General features: G+C 47.5%; 1 protein-coding gene and 1 pseudogene across 1 annotated transcript; both read left to right on the top strand.

Moving 5' to 3' along the window:
* Positions 1 to 881: 881 nt before the first annotated feature.
* Positions 882 to 18,351, top strand: SF3B2 (splicing factor 3b subunit 2). The gene is made up of 22 exons (XM_012462931.2): positions 882 to 1,056; positions 1,207 to 1,253; positions 1,557 to 1,634; positions 3,306 to 3,545; positions 3,745 to 3,795; positions 5,027 to 5,144; positions 5,458 to 5,567; positions 5,914 to 6,010; positions 6,195 to 6,286; positions 6,709 to 6,924; positions 7,067 to 7,204; positions 7,381 to 7,461; positions 7,656 to 7,883; positions 8,758 to 8,907; positions 9,876 to 9,965; positions 10,078 to 10,185; positions 11,540 to 11,647; positions 11,937 to 12,079; positions 12,163 to 12,264; positions 17,405 to 17,504; positions 17,609 to 17,794; positions 18,129 to 18,351. The coding sequence occupies exons 1-22, from the start codon at positions 921 to 923 to the stop codon at positions 18,198 to 18,200; spliced, it is 2,691 nt and encodes an 896-aa protein (XP_012318354.1). The 5' UTR covers positions 882 to 920; the 3' UTR covers positions 18,201 to 18,351.
* Positions 1,674 to 1,767, top strand: LOC135270344 (small nucleolar RNA U13; annotated as a pseudogene).
* Positions 18,352 to 18,508: the final 157 nt, after the last annotated feature.

Here is an 18,508-nt window from a genome sequence, read left to right as displayed (position 1 = left end):
AGGTGCGGTTGAGGGAAAAGGGCCTGAGTTTATTTTCGAGACTATAAAAGACAAATGCTGTCACCAGAAAAATTATTCCTTTTTTCTAGTAATCATTTATTGGGTGCCTCTTGAACGCCAGGCGATGCGAGACTGAAAAAGATCAAGTACCTGCTCATACTTTTGGGTTGGAGGTAGGAAGAAAGGGCAAGAAAGAACAGTGGAGATTCGAATGTATTATGGGAGCTCTAAGAAAGGAAAGGAAAGCGGGAGAAAGCTTAGTGGAGGAGACGACATTTGAGCCGGCCTGGACGGTGGAAAAGGGGGCTTTAGTGTCGCCCTTCCCCCAGGTCGGCAGCTGGAGCTCAGCCCGGGCGGTCCCGCTTCTCTCCCGGCTCGGATTCCCTTTCAGCCCATTCATCCGGGGGTGGGCGGGCAAACAATCAGACACTGTTTTATCCCAGGCATCGGCTCCAGCCTCCCGCTGGGAGCCCGCAACGCGGGGCCGCCGGGGAAATAGGTCTCTCGGGACTCCCTGGGAGCGTAAGCGTCAGGGCCTCTGACAGGGGAACCGGGCCGGAAGGCTTGAGAGCCTGCGCTCCCGCAGGTGAGGCGCAGAAAACACTCCCTCGAGGAAGGGCCAGCCTTCTCCGCAGCCCCGCCCACGGGCCCGCCGCTGGCCTTCGGGCAGTAGCGGGACGCTGGGCCCGCAAAGACCGAGACCTGTGCACTACAACTCCCAGGAGGCCTCGCGACCAGGCCGCCGAGGGGTCGTTGGAGAAAGGCGTCTGCGGCGAATCCCGTGGCCCAGGGAACGGCAGCGGGCGCACAGCCTCCCAACCAGAGAGGACGTGGCGCACGGCGCTGCCGGAAGTTCCGGAAAGTGGGCCCGGTGTCTGGCCCGAGCTTCCGGGTTGGTCGCGCTCGTTCCTGTGGCTAAGATGGCGACCGAGCACCCGGAGCCTCCCAAACCGGAATTGCAGCTGCCGCCGCCGCCGCCACCTCCAGGCCACTATGGCGCCTGGGCTGCCCAGGAGCTTCAGGCCAAGTTGGCAGAGATCGGAGCTCCGATCCAGGGTGAGGAACACAGGAAGTCGAGGGGCCTTTACCGGCCTGCGGAGAAGCGGAGCCTGGTTACCCGGGAGACCTGGGCGCGAGGGGTGGAGGCGGGCCGCTGGGGCCTGACCTGGTCGGGCTGACTTATTGATCGTGTACTTTGCCCCGCAGGTAGTCGCGAGGAGCTGGTGGAGCGGCTGCAGACCTACACCCGCCAGGTGGGTGTTGGCGGCAGGACGTCAGGATAGGCCGAGTGTCTCCAGGAGACTTATACTCCTCACGGCTCGGTCTTCTTTCTTTCTTTATCTCGGCACAGCAAGGGGGAGGCTTGCTCTCTTTGCCTTCTTCTTGCCTTTGCTAGCTTAGTTGTAATTTCTTGTATCTATCTTGGTCCTCTTCAGTGCCCAGCCGGAGCGCTGGTAGACAGGCGCTAGGTACATTTTGTTGAATAAATTGGGCGGGAATGTCGTTTAGTGAAACAGCTAATTTTGCACTGACCTAGAGTCCTTTCTCTTTTGCAGACTGGCATCGTGCTGAATCGGCCCGTTTTGAGAGGGGAAGATGGGGACAAAGCCGCTCCACCTCCCATGTCAGCACAGGTAGGGAGGTTCTTCCATTTTTTAATATTTTATCTGCTGATCCTTTTGTAGTTCATAAGTGTAATGATTGAGTGTTCACGCGCATGTGTGAGATGTGACACTCTTGCACATTAATTACTAGCCTAACCTGAGGAGGAGAAAAAAGAAAAAGATTCCATCTGTTCAGGGTAGCCCTTCCTCTCACCTGCAGTGTACTTGGGATGCAACTAACAGTTTGGGCAGGGAGGTACTGCCGTGGCAGAATTGTGAGCTCTTCAGTTCTCTCTTTGATGCTGTTACTTGCCTCCTTCCCACTGTCTGCTTCTCCAAATTCTACTTGTCATTCAAGATTGAGCTTGTGGCCGGGTGCAGTGGCACATGCCTGTAATCCCACCACTTTGGGATGCCTAGATGGGAGAATCACTTGAGGCCAGGAGTTCAAGACCAGCTTGGGCAATATAGTACGACTCTGTTACTACAAAAAAGTTTTTAAAATTATCTGGGCATGGTGTGACGCGCCTATAAAGTCCCAGCTACTCGCAAAGCTGAGGCTTAAGGATTGCTTGAGCCCTGGAGTTCGAGGCTGCAGTGAGCTATGGTTGCGCCACTGTACTCCATGTACTCCATCCTAGGTGACAGAATGAGACTTCGTTTCTTTAACAAAAAAAAAAAAAAAAAAAGAGGGTGGGGCAGGGGCTGGGAGAGCATCAGGAAAAATAGCTAATGCATGCCAGGCTTAATACCTAGGTGATGGGTTGATAGGTGCAGCAAACCACCCTGGTGCATATTTACCTATGTAGCAAACCTGCACATGTACACCGGAACTTACAATAAAATAAAATTAAATAAAAAAATTGGAAAAAAAAAATCCCAGCACTTTGGGAGGCCGAGGCTTGTGGATCACCTGAGATTGGGAGTTTGAAACCAGCTGACCGACATGGTGAAACCCCGTCTCTACTAAAAATACAAAACAGCTGGATGTGGTGGCATGTCTGTAATCCCAGCTACTTGGGAGGCTGAGGCAGGAGAATTGTTTGAACCCGGGAGGTAGAGGTTGCAGTGAGCGGAGATCTAGCCACTGCACTCCAGCCTAGGTGATAGAGTGAGACTCCATCTCAAAAAAAAAAAAAAAAAAGCTCGAATACAAGGAAGGCTAACTTGTCCCTACCCAGCTGGAAGCAATCACCGTCTTCTTTGCCTGCCTCGGGCACAGTTCCCATTTTCTTTTATGAGACATCGAGGGCTCCCTGATTTGATTTCATACCCTTTGCGTTTAGTATTCACTGGGGTTTGTATTGCTTTGGCACAGTGGTTCCTGTTTATTTAAGTCGTCTCAATTTCCATGTTCCTTCTGATCTAGGATTTGCCTCTTTTTCTCTAAAACAGTGGCTCTGACCTGAGATCTGTTGATCTCTGTGTGTAGGATGAGGAGTCCCTAGATGACCTCAGAGGTGTCCTCGAGTCTCCTGGAATTGTATGCAGAATCTGTGTTCAGGATAGCTTCCTTTGATTGATGCCAAAGAAAGTTAACATTCTCATATCTTCATAGTGCTGTGGAGCATTCTTTCTTAAGAAGTGGGAACTGTGTATCATTTAACTTAGAATCCCAGCTCCTGACTCAAAGTAGATTCCCCCAAATGTTTGCAGAATGAATAAATGCTTCCTAGTTTTATGATCATATTTTCTCCATAGCTCCCTGGAATTCCTATGCCACCACCACCTATGGGACTCCCCCCTCTGCAGCCTCCTCCGCCACCCCCACCACCTCCACCAGGCCTTGGCCTTGGCTTTCCTATGGCCCACCCACCAAATTTGGGGCCCCCGCCTCCTCTCCGTGTGGGTGAGCCGGTGGCACTGTCAGAGGAGGAGCGGCTGAAGCTGGCTCAGCAGCAGGCGGCATTGCTGATGCAGCAGGAGGAGCGTGCCAAGCAGGTAGGGCAGGTGGAAGCCCTGCTCTGGTGGGAGTGGAGCCTTAGAGAAAGTTGGATCCTAGAGCTAAGGTTTCTGGGAAGGTCAGGATTAAAGACTAGAACATGGGCCCTTGACTGAAAGAGGATCTCAAGAAGCAAGAGTTGTGGGAGATTGGCCTGTGGAATATTGGTGCTGGTATGAGCTTGTTTTCTTTTTTAAGCAGGGAGATCATTCGCTGAAGGAACATGAGCTCTTGGAGCAGCAGAAGCGGGTAATACTCCTCCCCTTAACCTTTGACCTCATGGTCCAGTTTGTTGGCAGCCACTTATAGTGCTTAGGGTGTACCATTCAAGTTTTCCCTGGAGGCTATTTTGTCCCCAACTAAGTTCCAGTGTCTTCCAAAGCATTCAGTTTTTCTTAAAGTTCAGGAATTGAACAAACTGTGACCTGGGCCTGTGTTTGTATGGCCTGTGAGCTAAAAATAACTTGTAAATTTTTTAGGAGTTTTAAGAAAACGCAAACCAAAAATATGTAACAGAGTCCATACAGCAGCCCATAAAGCCTAAAGTATTTACCTTCTGACCTGTTACACAAAGCATGTGCTGATCTCTGCTTGCCTTACATGACATCATTCTAGATAGGACACTGGGCAATTGAATTATTTGTATTGGATTTAGACAAAATATGACTATAAGTCTGGGAATGTTATATAAGATGTTTGACCCCAGAGGTGTACTGCATTAGTCGTTACCCAGTGGATTGCTCAGGAATATTAAAAAGTAAGTGTTAAAAGCAACAAGTATGAGCTGGGTGCAGTGGCTCACACCTGGAATCCCAGCACTTTGGGAGGCTGAGGTGGGCGGATTGTTTGAGCTCAGGAGTTTCAGACCAGCCTGGCCAACATGATGAAACTCTGTCTCTATCAGAAATACAAAAGTTAGTCAGATGTGGTAGTGCATACCTGTAGTCCCAGCTACTTGGGAGGCTGAGGTGGGAGGATGGCTTGAGCCTGGGAGGCAGAGGTTGCAGTGAGCTGAGATCATGCCACTACACTCCAGACCCTGTCTCAAAAAAAAAAAAAAAAAAGCAACAAGTCTGGGCCTGTGGATGAACTACTGTCTTTACCCAGATTGTGCTGAATCTTGAGGGGTAGATACAAGAAAAGAGTTCAAAAGTTTCTTCTGTATTATTTAATATTTTGGGGAAGAAAACTCTGAAAAGTAGAAAGCAGTGTTTTGCTCAATATGAAATTCTCTGCTAGGAATCAGAAGTTTCCTGGGGTTTTCCTTGGTGTTATTTCTAGGGATTTCCATTGTGATGAGAGGGCTCCTCCATTTGGATTAGTAGCCTGGAAGTGTCGGGGGTAGAGGGGATGTCAGCACCCAAGTGGTTCGTGATTGTTCTCCTTTGGCCCATTACCCGGCTGAAAGAAGGCATTTGCCAGGGGCTGCCTGCCAAACACGTTTTCAGGCTCTCTCTCTACTCCCACTTCCCTCCCATAGGCAGCTGTGTTACTGGAGCAGGAACGACAGCAGGAGATTGCCAAGTTGGGCACCCCAGTCCCTCGGCCCCCACAAGACATGGGCCAAATTGGCGTGCGCACTCCTCTGGGTCCTCGAGGTGAGACCCTGAAATGGAGGGGAAGGGCAAGGAAGGTGTTTTAAAAATTTTTTTAAAGACTTTTAAAGTATCTGTCACATTTAAAAAGTGCATATAGAGTAAATATACAGTTTAATGATTTTTTACAAACGGAGCACACCCATACAACCAGCACCTGGACCAAGATCCAAAACATTACCAGAATCCCAGAACCTACCCCGCCCTGTGCCCTCCTCCACTGCAGGGTAACCATCACCCTTTTAGCAAGAGAGGTGGTTTTTTACGTGAGTGTTTTGTCTCTTCTGACATTGAATTTCTTTCTCCCTTCTCTCAGTAACTGCTCCAGTGGGCCCAGTGGGCCCTACTCCTACAGTTTTGCCCATGGGAGCTCCTGTTCCCCGGCCTCGTGGTCCCCCACCGCCCCCTGGAGATGAAAACAGAGAGGTGAGACTGATGGTTTCTTCCTAGGGACAGGAGAGTGGTAGTTTAGAAGGGGACTATTTTTAGATTTTTAGAGAAGGGTTCTGTGAGAAGATGAGGGGACTTAAATTCCTGGGGAGCCCTGCTTATTTAAACTATACTTAGGGTATGGCAGAGGGATTGGGGAGACATTACTGAGGCAGAGTCTTGGGGTCCCTCTGAGGGACACTGAACCTCACTGAGCCCAGTTGGTGTTGCCCACTCTCTGCTGTTTACATCACCTGGCCAGCAGCCTTTCTAGTCCAAAAGGTGGAAGTAGGTAGAAAAAGCGCGCTGTGATTCATCTCCTCTGACTGGTTGTCTCTGGCAGATGGATGACCCCTCTGTGGGCCCCAAGATCCCCCAGGCTTTGGAGAAGATCCTGCAGCTGAAGGAGAGCCGCCAGGAAGAGATGAACTCTCAGCAGGGTGAGTGCCGGGTACCCTGAGGCTGCAGCCACAGAACCTGGAGAGGCCGAGGCTGAGTCCTCATTCCTGTGTCCCTTCCCCAAGGAGAGTTTAGAGAGAGTCAGGCTCTTGGTAAAGGCGGGTTACTGTGATGTGTGCAGGGCACTGGTACCGTGAAGACTCATCACCACCTTCTTCCTTACAGAGGAAGAGGAAATGGAAACAGATGCTCGCTCGTCCCTGGGCCAGTCAGCATCAGAGACTGAGGAGGACACAGTGTCCATATCTAAAAAGGAGGTAGGGTTGGAGCTGAGTCTGGAAGAGAAGGCAGGAGATGGGACTTGGGTACGAAAATAGCATGATTTGTAAGTGTTCAGTAAGTAATAGCTTCTATTTTGTGCCAATTTCCACCTAAGCATCTTATAGATATTTTTTATTTGATTGCTTTGAGTTCCAAGTACTATGCATGCCTGCATTTTACAGCTGAAAGAGCTGAGGTTCTGAGAGGCACAGTAATTTACCCAAAGGTACACAGCTTGTGAGTGGCAGAACTTTGGAGTCTGACTCCAAGGCCCCTTCACAACCACTTCATGAGATGGCCTCCTTGGAAAAAGCCTGAGCGTTGAACTGTGGGGGACCCTGGGGGAGGAGTTCATGGGTTGGGGTGCTGCCACTGTGCTTGGATTCTCTGACCCAGCTGGGTTTCCTTCTCTTGACAGAAAAACCGGAAGCGTAGGAACCGAAAGAAGAAGAAAAAGCCCCAGCGGGTACGAGGGGTGTCCTCTGAGAGCTCTGGGGACCGAGAGAAAGACTCAACCCGGTCCCGTGGCTCTGACTCCCCAGCAGCTGATGTCGAGATTGAGTATGTGACTGAAGAACCAGAAATTTATGAGCCCAACTTTATCTTCTTTAAGAGGATCTTTGAAGCTTTTAAGGTACAAGGAGAGTACACTTGGAAGGGGCAATGCCAAACAGGGAAGGGGCTCAGAGGTGGGTGAGAGGCATCTTTTCAGTGCTGGCTTTAGGAACTGGGAAGGGGCTCAGAGGGCAGGGGTTTCACTTTGTCTGCCTCCTCAGCTCACTGATGACGTGAAGAAGGAAAAAGAGAAAGAGCCAGAGAAACTTGACAAACTGGAGAACTCTGCAGCCCCCAAGAAGAAGGGCTTTGAGGAGGAGCACAAGGACAGTGATGACGACAGCAGTGATGATGAGCAGGTCAGGTCTGGCCCTCCTGGCGGAAAGCAGGGACTCTGGGCACAGGTGACTGAGGGGCATCCAGAGAGGGACCATGGTGAACTCTTGAAGAGCTTCAGTGGCTTCAGGTTGGAGTGGGTTGGGCAGTTTCATTCACATCTGAGTCCTGCTCAAAACAGGTGATTGTTCTGTTCTAGGAAAAGAAGCCAGAAGCCCCCAAGCTGTCCAAGAAGAAGTTGCGCCGGATGAACCGCTTCACTGTGGCTGAACTTAAGCAGGTGAGACCTGAGATGATCCTGCAGTCCCTGGAGCCCAGCTGGGAGACAACCTGGGAAGCCAGGGATGTGACAGCTTTGAAGGAAGTGTTGTGGGTGATTTGGGTATGGGTCCTTTGAGGAAAAGGAATGGGAAGAAGAGCTTCAAACCTGAGAAGTTGGGGCTTTCAACACACGCATTCCTGTGTGTTTTCTAGCTGGTGGCTCGGCCTGATGTCGTGGAGATGCACGATGTGACGGCACAGGACCCTAAGCTCTTGGTCCACCTCAAGGCCACTCGGAACTCCGTGCCTGTGCCACGCCACTGGTGTTTTAAGCGCAAGTATCTGCAGGGCAAACGGGGCATTGAGAAGCCTCCCTTCGAGCTGCCAGACTTCATCAAACGCACAGGCATCCAAGAGATGCGAGAGGCCCTGCAGGAGAAGGTGAGGTCCTGGCAGGGCTCACACCTGCCCTCGGCTGTCCCCATCATTCACAGCAGAGTGCTTCAAAATGGGAACCTGGTTTGAAACCCACCTACCACCTACTTGTTACTTGTCTAATTATCCCTTTGTTTTCCTCCTCTGCTTTTCCTCTCCTCTGCCTTCACTTTGCCAGCTCACCTGGTGACTCGTTTCCCAGATGCACTTTGTGGCTATAGATTCATGGTGGTTGTGTAACTTCTTAAATTTTTTTTTTTTAAGACAGAGTCTTGCTCTGTCACCCAGGCTGGAGTATAGGGTGCGATCTCCACTCACTGCAACCTCCACCTCCTGGGTTGAAGCGATTCTCCTGCCTCAGCCTCCCAAGTAGCTGGGACTACAGGTGTGTGCCACCACACCTGGCTAATTTTTTTGTATTTTTAGTAGAGATAGGGTTTCACCGTGTTAGTCAGGATGGTCTTGATCTCCTGACCTCGTGATCCACCAGCCTCAGCCTCCCAAAGTGCTGGATTTACAGGTGTGAACCACTGTGCCCAGCCGTAACTGCTTAATTTTAAAGCTTTTAATTAAATGCTTTGAACTCAGGAGGTACAAAAGAACACGGGGAAGTCTCTGCCTTTCAGAGAACTGATGAGATTCATCTTTGATGAGATGGTTTAATAACTAGTTATTGATATACACAGCTGAGGCTGATACGGTGTAGTCTATTTTGTTCAGTATGGATTATGTTTTGAAGGGTTTGAGCAGGAAGGATCTTGGTGACTTTCAGGGTGAGATAATTGAGGCTTCTCTTGATCTCTTTTGGAGCTTGAAGCTGGATTCTCTACACGAATTTGTTGAGTACTTGTTAAAGCTTGTCTTCCGCCATTCTCCACAGGAAGAACAGAAGACCATGAAGTCAAAAATGCGAGAGAAAGTTCGGCCTAAAATGGGCAAGATTGACATTGACTACCAGAAACTACACGATGCCTTCTTCAAGTGGCAGACCAAGCCAAAGCTGACCATCCATGGGGACCTGTACTATGAGGTTTGGGAGGGGGCTGGGAGAGGCCAGTCTGGGCCTTGGGGTTGAGACTGTCTAGGGCTTTATTTTTTTAGATGGGGTCTCACCCTGTTATCCAGGCTGGAGTGTAGTGGAATGATCTGGGCTCACTGTAACCTCTGCCTCCTGGGCTCAAGCAGTTCTCCCATCTCAGCCACTCAAGTAGCTGGGACCACAGGCACACCATGCCTGGCCAATTTTTTGTATTTTTGGTAGAGACAGAGTTTTGCTATGTTGTCCAGGCTGGTCTAGAACTCCTGAGCTCAAGCGATCTGCCCACCTCAGCCTCCCAAAGTGAACCACTGCACCTGACCCAGGAGGGCTTTTGAAGTGACTACAGTAGTTCCTCAGCCTTAGAATTGCCCACTGACTACCCTCGGATGAGATGGACTTTTAAAATGAAGTCCTCTTTGAAGGAGAGATGCAGACATGGTGACTTCTTTCTCAGAAAGACTTTTTGTATCCTGTCTTTGAAATGATAATAGTTGGTGGTGGTTGGTTTAGGGATGGAGGGGCCAAGGGGCAGATGCTTTTAGGAAACTTTTAACACTGAGGGTGGTACAAAAGTTGGTATTATTTTCTGATCCTTGAAATCATAGTCACCATGATGTCTTGGAATTTATGAGGTAGAAGAATTAAATGCAGATTATCCCGTTGAGTGCCCTTATTTTACAGATGAGAAGGCAGGTCGTAACGTTGGCTGCGTTCTCATAGTGGGTTATTGACAGCACTGGGAGTCTGGGCTTTTCCCCTCCACCCTGGTTTTTATTCCTTCCCCCACTTTGGCCAGGGAAAGAAGTGATGAGAATCAGAGTGGGAGCCAGGTAGCCCTCAGTGGGATTTTCTATCTGATGTGGGTTAGGACTTCTCGCCTTTGTTTTCACATCCTCTTGCCGTTGTGCTCCCACTGAGTGTCTGGGTCTACAATGCAGTATGCTCTGCTTTTCCCTCAGGGGAAGGAGTTCGAGACACGACTAAAGGAGAAGAAGCCAGGAGATCTGTCTGATGAGCTAAGGATTTCCTTGGGGATGCCAGTAGGACCAGTGAGTGTCAGTTAGCAGGCTGGGGAAGCAGCGAAGAGGGTGGGGATTGGGGCAGAAGCCAGAGACAGGGATAGGGTTTGGCAGATGGTATCCTGTTCTCTTTTTCCTGCAGAATGCCCACAAGGTCCCTCCCCCGTGGCTGATTGCCATGCAGCGATATGGACCACCCCCGTCGTATCCCAACCTGAAAATCCCTGGGCTGAACTCGCCCATCCCTGAGGTGAGCATCGTCCTTTTGTTCAGTCTCTGCTGTCTCTGCTTTTGAACTGGAAGGTAATTTTTTTGTTTTCCTTCTCTGACTCCACCAGGTGTCTCTTTTTTATTGATACATCATATTTGTCATATACCATGTGTCTCTATAGAAAAACAAAGAATGGTTTTTGTTTTTTAATAAACTGACATGCTCATCATAAAACAGTCAGAATTAACAAGTACAGAGATGAAGGCAAATCACAATTTTAGTACTAAGAAATAGCCAAATTCACTATTTGGTGAATGTGTTTCCAGCTATGTCTCTGATGACTATAAGAATGAACAGAGAAATAATTTTATCTCAGCCAGATGTGGTGTCTCACACTTGTAATCCTAGCACTTTGGGAGGCTGAAGTGGGAGGATCCCTTGGGGCCAGGAGTTCAAGACTAGCCTGGGGAACATAGTTAAGCCATATCTCTAGTGTTTAAAAAAAAAAGAAGCCTGGTCGTGGTGGCTCACGCCTGTAATCCCAGCACTTTAGGAGGCCAAGGAGGCTGGATCACAAGGTCAGGAGATCAGGAGATCGAGACCATCCTGGCCAATATGGTGAAACCTTGTCTCTACTAAAAATACAAAAAAATTAGCTGGATGTGGTGTCACATGCCTGTTATCTCAGCTACTTGGGAGGCTGAGGCACGAGAATCGCTTGAACCCAGGAGGTTGAGGTTGCAGTCAGCTGAGATTGCGCCACTTCACTCCAGCGTGGTGAGAGAGTAAGACTTCGTCTCAAAAAAAAAAATAATAATAATTTTTTTAACTTCACTTCAATCTGTCTCTCAGAAATAATTTTATCTCAGAAATGTGTGCAGATTTATTCTTATTTTAAAATAAGCATTAAAAAGAAAACAGAAAAGAGTTGTTAAAGTAAAAAAGTAGTATTGTTAAATATTAGATAGAAATTTCTGCCTCTTAAGAGAAATAGATTCTGAACAAGCCAGCTTTCCAAAGTTAGAAATTGAAGTCATTAAGAAACTCAATAAGAAATTGAAGTCATTCATATTTCACACAGATGAGAGGAAAGAAAAAGAAATTGAAGTAATGTTTTCAGCACACATATTTTGGTTTCAGACAGCAAAGGCTCTGCCATGACAGAAGAGGCTATTAACATACTTTCTGCCTCCTGTCTCCTCATCCTGTTGCCTCCAGAGTTTAGTCGTTTATTAATTTTGCTTTCTAATGCTTTATAACATTTAATTTTATTCTGCAATCATAATTTCCATAGTTCTCAAGTATCAGTTCTGTACTTTCGAGTGTGATTTTTCTCTAGGACTTCAGAATTTCTTTGGCAGCTAAGGAATAAACCAATTGTGCTATCTTGCAGAGTTGTTCCTTTGGGTACCATGCTGGTGGCTGGGGCAAACCTCCAGTGGATGAGACTGGGAAACCGCTCTATGGGGACGTATTTGGAACCAATGCTGCTGAATTTCAGGTATGGGCCATGTACTGGTGATCTGGTTTTGCTTAATGTCATGAAGGTTAGAGATTGTTGGTTTATAGCTTCATTATTAGGGAGTTGTGTGTGTTCTGAAATGTCAGTCTGAAAATGGGCATACATTTTCCTGAGATGTTAATGCAAGCTCCTCACTAGAATTTGAGCTCTAGGTAGGTAGGGATTATTGTCTGTGTGTTGACTCTTAACACTCCTTCAGCTTAAAACAGCCTGGCACATAATAGGTACTTAGTAAACATTTGTCTAATGAATAAGTGATCTGTTTCAGACCAAGACTGAGGAAGAGGAGATTGATCGGACCCCTTGGGGGGAACTGGAACCATCTGATGAAGAATCCTCAGAAGAAGAGGAAGAGGAGGAAAGTGATGAAGACAAACCAGATGAGACAGGCTTTATCACCCCCGCAGACAGGTGGGAAAAGCAGAGTGCCTCTTGGAAGTGGCCTATCTTTGGTGGCCTTCTCTTTACTCCAGAGCTTGTTCCTCTCTTCACAGTGGTCTCATCACTCCTGGTGGCTTCTCATCAGTGCCTGCTGGAATGGAGACCCCTGAACTCATTGAGCTGAGGAAGAAGAAGATTGAGGAGGCGATGGATGGGTGAGGGTGCCAGACAGGGCTGAGAGGGGAAGACCTTCACTTTCCTTCGGCTGGCTGACTATTGTTCCTTTTTCCCCCATCCCTTTTTAAACAATTATTGAACCAACTCTGCCAGGCACTACTCCAGGCAATGAGGAGTCAGCAGTTGAGGTAAACTGGTAATTAGAGAACAAGATACTTTCAGATGTGGATAAGGATGTTGAAGCAGAGGAAACTGGGTAGTGGGATGGGGTGGCAGGGAGGCCTTTGGAAAGGCCTCATTGAGGAGCTGGTGCTTGAACTGAGACCTGAATGAACATTAGGAAAACGCCAGCTACCGGATGATCTGGGTCAGAAGTAACAGTAAGTGCAAGAAAGTGCAAAGGCCCTGAGACAGGCATGGGCTCATATTTTGACGCTCCACTTTTAGGTACTTAAGTGTGTAGTGTTGTTAAGTCTTCCTAAATTGACCCTTTTATCATGAAATGACCCTCTCTTTATCCATTCTGGTCTTTGTTCCCTTTTTCCTGTTTTTCTACCTTCTTTTCGATTACTCGAACATTTTTTATGATTCCATTTTATCTCCAGTGTTGGTTTATTAGCTGTGAGTTTTTGCTTTGTTATTTTAGTGGTTGCTCTGGGATTTATTGTAGATCATGTCTTTATCAAGAGATAAAGACCTTCTCTTAATGTTACGCTGCTTCCAGATAGTATTAAGAGCCTTTATAATATACTTCATTTTTCTTCTCCCAATTTTTGTACTATATTGTCATGTAGTTTACTTTTACATATGTTAGCAATCTGATACTATATAATTATTATTTTTGCTTAAATGGTCAATTATCTTTTAGGGAGGTTTAAATAAGAATCACGAATGAAACCATGTAGTTATCATTTTTGTTTCTTTCATTTCTTTGTGTATATTCAGGTTTCTATCTGGTATCATTTTTCCTCTGTCTGAAGGGCTTCCTTTAAATGTTTCTTTTTTTTTTTTTGAGACAGAGTTTCACTCTTGTTACCCAGACTGGAGTGCAATGGCGCGATCTCGGCTCACCGCAACTTCTGCCTCATGGGTTCAGGCAATTCTCCTGCCTCAGCCTCCTGAGTAGCTGGGATTACAGGCACGCGCCACCGTGCCCAGCTAATTTTTTGTATTTTTAGTAGAGACAGGGTTTCACCATGTTGACCAAGATGGTCTCGATATCTCAACCTCGTGATCCACCCGCCTCGGCCTCCCAAAGTGCTGGGATTACAGGTGTGAGCCACCGTGCCTGGCTCCTTTAAATGTTTCTTACATTAGGGGGCATGGTGTCTTAGACCTGTAATCTCAGCACTTTGGGAGAAGGCTGAGGCGGTAGGATTGCTAGAGTCCAGGAGTTTAGCCTGGGCAACATAATGAGACCCCATTTCTGCAAAATATTAAAAAAACATTTCTTGTATTGTGGGTCTGCTGGTTTTTAATTCATTCAGTTTGGGTAGTCTTAAAAATTGTTTATTTGGCCTTCATTTTTTAAAAGATCTTTTCCAGGTATAGAATTCTAGGTTGACAACTTTTTTTCTTTCAATACTTTTTTTTTTCTTTTTTGAGATGGAGGCTTGCTGTGTTGTCCAGGCTGAAGTGCAGTGGTGTGATCTCGGCTCACAGCAACCTCTGCCTTCTGGGTTCAAGTGATTCTCCTGCCTTAGCCTCCTGAGTAGCAGGGATTACATGCACATGCCACCACACCCAGCTAATTTTTATATTTTTAGTAGGGATGGCATTTTGCCATGTTGGCCAGGCTGGTCTTGAGCTCCTGACCTCAAGTGATCTGCCTGCCTCGGCCTCCCAAACTGTTGGGATTATAGGTGAATCAGCCTTCTTTTAGTACTTTTAAGATGTTGCTCCAGTGTCGTCTTTCTTGCATTGTTTCTGGTGAGAAATCTGCTGTCATTCTTACCTTTGTTCCTGTGTATATAATGTGTCATTTTTGTTTGGCTATTTTTAAGATTGTATCGCTAGTTCTAACAATTTGACTACAACGTGCCTTGGTGTAGCTTCTGAATGTTTCTTTGATTGGGGGTTTTTTAATTATCTTAGATCTGGGTTTTTAGTTTTTATTAATTTGGGGAAAATTTTGATCATGATTTCTGCCAATATTTTCTCTGCTCCCTTCTCTTCTTTCCTTTGGGAACTCAAATTATTCCTCTATTAGGTCTCTTGAAGTTGTCCCACTGCTCACTGATGCTCTTAATTTTTAAAGAAATTCTCTCTCTTTGTATTTCATTTTAGAAAATTTCTATTGCTGGCCGGGCGCGGTGGCTCAAGCCTGTAATCCCAGCACTTTGGGAGGCCGAGGCGGGTGGATCACGAGGTCAAGAGATCGAGACCATCCTGGTCAACATGGTGAAACCCCGTCTCTACTAATACAAAAAATTAGCTGGGCACAGTGGCGCGTGCCTGTAATCCCAGCTACTCAGGAGGCTGAGGCAGGAGAATTGCCTGAACCCAGGAAGCGGAGATTGCGGTGAGCCGAGATCGCGCCATTGCGCTCCAGCCTGGGTATCAAGAGCGAAACTCCGTCTCAAAAAAAAAAAAAAAAAAAAAAAAAAAAAAAAAAAAAGAAAATTTCTATTGCTATGTGTTGAAGTTTACTATTTTTTCTTCTGTAATTTCTGATCCAACAGTAACCCCAAACAATGTAATTCTCCTTTCTAGATGTTTGATTTAGGGTTTTTAAAATCTATTCTTTTTCTCTTATTTAACTTTTTGAACATGTGGAATGCAGTTATGATAAAATTTAATTTTATTAATTTAATGTAATTTTAATTTTATTTTGAGATATGGAGTCGTGCCCAGTTGCCAGGCTGGAGTGCAGTGGTGCGATCCCGGCTCACTGCAACCTCCGCCTCCCAGGTTCAAGCAATTCTTGTGCCTCAGCCTCCAGAGTAGCTGGGACTACAGGCATGTGCCACCACACCTGGCTAATTTTTTTGTATTTTTAGTAGAGACAGAGTTTTGCCATGTTGACCAGGCTATTCTTGAACTCCTAACCTCAGGTGATCTGCCTGCCTCATCCTCCCAAAGTGCTGGGATTACAGGCATGAGCCACCACACCTGGCTACAACAACATTTTAATGTATCGTCTGCTAACTCTAACATCTGTGCCAGTTCTGGGTTGATTGCCATTCACTGATTATTTTCTTCATTATGGATTGTATTTTCTGACTCTTTTGCATGTCTGGACATTTTTTCTTTTTCCTTTTTTTTTTTTTGATACAAGTTCTCACTGTGTTGCCCAGGTTGGTCTTGAACTTCTGGGCTCAAGCAGTCCTCCTGCCTCAGCCTCCCAAAGTGCTGGGATTACAGGCATGAGCCACCGGGCATGTCCAGTGCCTGGTAATTTTTTATTGAATGCTAGGCTTTGTGAAATTTACGTTGTTGGGTCCATGGTATTTTTGTATTCCTGTACATTTTCTTCAACCTCATCCAAAAATAGTTATATGGAAATAGTTTGATCTTTTCAGGTCCTGTTTTTGGGGTTCCTGAGGCAGGACTGAAGCAGTCCTCCCCACTGTGAGACACAAGTACCTGTGTACTCTACCCACCATTCTGTGAATCAGGAGGTTTTTCCGTCTGGCTAGTGGGCGTTGCACTATTCCCAGTTCTGAGTGAGCAGCGGGTGCTGTTACGAATCCTTTTGGGTGCTGCTTTCCCTGTCCTTGGTAGGCAGGTGCTGCTTAGTACTCCCCTGCATACTTGAGGACCTTCTGTAGGTCTCTTGAGTTCTCGCTCTGCTCTTTTCTCCAGTATGCTTTCCTGTGAACTCTTACTGCCTTGATCTCCCTGGACTTCCACCTTCATCCTCCCAACTCATGGAGTCCTCTGGGCTGTCCATGAGTCTCCCTTCTTTGTTCTGTGGCCTGGAAACCCTCAGTGCAGCATGCTGGGGCAGTTGAAGGGCTCATCACATTTGTTTCCTGTCTCACAGGACTCACTTATGTTTTGTTGCCCCATGTCTGGTGTCTTGAAAACCATTGTGCCAGGCGCGGGGGCTAACACCTATAATCCCAGCACTTTGGGAGGCCAAGGCGGGCCAATCACCTGGGGTTGGGAGTTCAAGACTAGCCCGACCAACATAGAGAAACCCTGTTTCTACTAAAAATGCAAAAATTAGCCGGGCATGGTGGCACACACTTGTAATCCCAGCTACTTGGGAGGCGGAGGCAGGAGAATCACTTGAACCTGGGAGTCAGAGGTTGTGGTGAGCTAAGATTGCACCATTGCGCTCCATGGGCAACTCTGTCTCAAAAAAAAAAAAAAACAGTTTCATATATTTTGCCCATTTTTTGTTTGTTTCAGGCAGAAGGGCATATCTGATTCTTGTTGCTCCTTGTCAGGAAGCAGAAGTCTCAAACTTTGCATATTCAAAGAAGAAAAAGAAGGGTACTGTGGACAGGGTATAGTGAGGAGGGCTTGGATAAGGGACCAGACTATGAACCCTTTAGGTCATGGTAAGGAGTTTGGATTTTATTCAGATAATGGTCAGAAGCCTCAGAGGCTTTTAAGCAAAGGTCTGGCAAGACCCGACTTCCATTTTAAGGCATTTACTCTGGCTCCTGTGTGGCGAATAGAGTGTCACCTCTTCCAGTGGGAGAGGTAGAGATGAGGGACATGGTCTGGGGTGATAGTGGTAGATTTGCTCTTGTTCTTAGTGTAATTCTTGAAATTGGTGGTGAAACTGGCGGTGGATGGCTCCTGCATCGGAAGGCCTGGAAGTGTGAACTATGTACATTAGAACTCCAGGCATGACATTCTTTGGGTGGGAACTGTTGTAGCCTGCTCTTTTGCCAGCTTTTCTGTACCAAAGTTCTCTTGGAAACTTTCAGCCCTCTCTGACCTTTTGACCCTTCTATGCATGTGGGAGTCCTGGTCTGTGATCCCCTAACTTGGTTCAGGGGGCCCCTTAGCTCTGTCTGTTCCCTGGAGTCAGCACTGTGCCACCCTCCCCGCTACCGAATTCTTTTCTGTCATGGGCCTCCATGAACTGCGGAGGCTGCATCCCTGGGGAGCTCAGAAGCTCTCCAAGGCGCTGAGTGGTGGTGCCACTTGTTTCTTTTGTTTCCGCTCCTGGAGACCCTTTTGTCCCTTCCTTTTTGGGCCTAATCCCATTGTCCTTTGCAGAAGTGAGACACCTCAGCTGTTCACTGTGTTACCAGAGAAGAGAACAGCCACTGTTGGGGGAGCCATGATGGGATCAACCCACATTTATGACATGTCCACGGTGAGTACTTGAAGGACACTGCTTTTGGAGGCTGAGAAAGGCAGCAGAAGCTAGGGCCTCTGTGACTGTCTTTGGAGATGACAAAGCCCTGATTCCCTTTGCAGGTTATGAGCCGGAAGGGCCCAGCTCCTGAGCTGCAAGGTGTGGAAGTGGCCCTGGCGCCTGAAGAGTTGGAGCTGGATCCTATGGCCATGACCCAGAAGTATGAGGAGCATGTGCGCGAGCAGCAGGCTCAAGTGGAGAAGGAGGACTTCAGCGACATGGTGGCTGAGCATGCTGCCAAACAGAAGGTAGGCGCTTCCAGGGGGCTGGGCTGGGTGAGAGCCAGGGACCCTGGCTTGCTGTTTTCCAGTGGCGTGGTGCCCCCTAGTGGTCAGAGTGAGGGTGGCCTCTGCTTGCTGCCCTGCACTTCCTTAGATTTGGAAGTCTTAGAAATCTCCAGTGGGCTGCCCTCTTTAAGGATGATGATGGAGAGGAGCTCAGCCAAGTCTGAGAGGGATCTGGAAGGGAATCCAGATTCAGCACCTTTCCCACAGTCTTCTATGTCTATGTCAGGCTGCCCACCCTTGTTTTGGGGACTCAGGGGTGGCTCAACCTGTTGTAATGTCTCTTTCTCCCATACAGCAAAAGAAACGGAAAGCTCAGCCCCAGGACAGCCGTGGGGGCAGCAAGAAATACAAGGAGTTCAAGTTTTAGGTCCCCTCATGCTGGCCTTCCTTTCGGTCCTCTGTCTGGATGCCTGGGCTTCACACAAGAGCCACCTCTCCCGCAATTCCCAAGGACTTGTCATTTCATGTTCTTATTTTAGACCTGTTTTGTAAATAAAGCTGTTTCCCAAGGAAAGAGATGAATATGTAACACTCCTGATCCTCCCTCATCTCCTTTTAGCCCCTTCTGCAAAAGGACTAAAATAGCCTCTTTCTACAGTCACTGGGCTGCCCCAGTAACCACGAACATGAACTGGGATCAGACGGTGCAGTTGACTTGTGGTGACGCCAACCCCG

The sequence above is a fragment of the Aotus nancymaae genome, unplaced genomic scaffold, assembly GCF_030222135.1.
Source record: "Aotus nancymaae isolate 86718 unplaced genomic scaffold, 86718_ANA_hifiasm-v0.15.2.pri h1tg000059l, whole genome shotgun sequence".
Classification (NCBI taxonomy): Eukaryota; Metazoa; Chordata; class Mammalia; order Primates; family Aotidae; genus Aotus; species Aotus nancymaae.
The sequence above is the reverse complement of the archived record's forward strand: the minus strand, read 5'-3'. Positions and strand labels throughout refer to the sequence as shown.

Excerpts from the sequence above, each read along its gene's own strand:
- SF3B2 (XM_012462931.2), top strand. The coding sequence starts at position 921 with ATGGCGACCGAGCACCCGGAGCCTCCCAAACCGGAATTGCAGCTGCCG. Across the intron at positions 6,925-7,066 it reads GGATCTTTGAAGCTTTTAAG|CTCACTGATGACGTGAAGAA; the intron begins GTACAAGGAGAG and ends CTGCCTCCTCAG. Across the intron at positions 7,462-7,655 it reads CTGTGGCTGAACTTAAGCAG|CTGGTGGCTCGGCCTGATGT; the intron begins GTGAGACCTGAG and ends TGTGTTTTCTAG.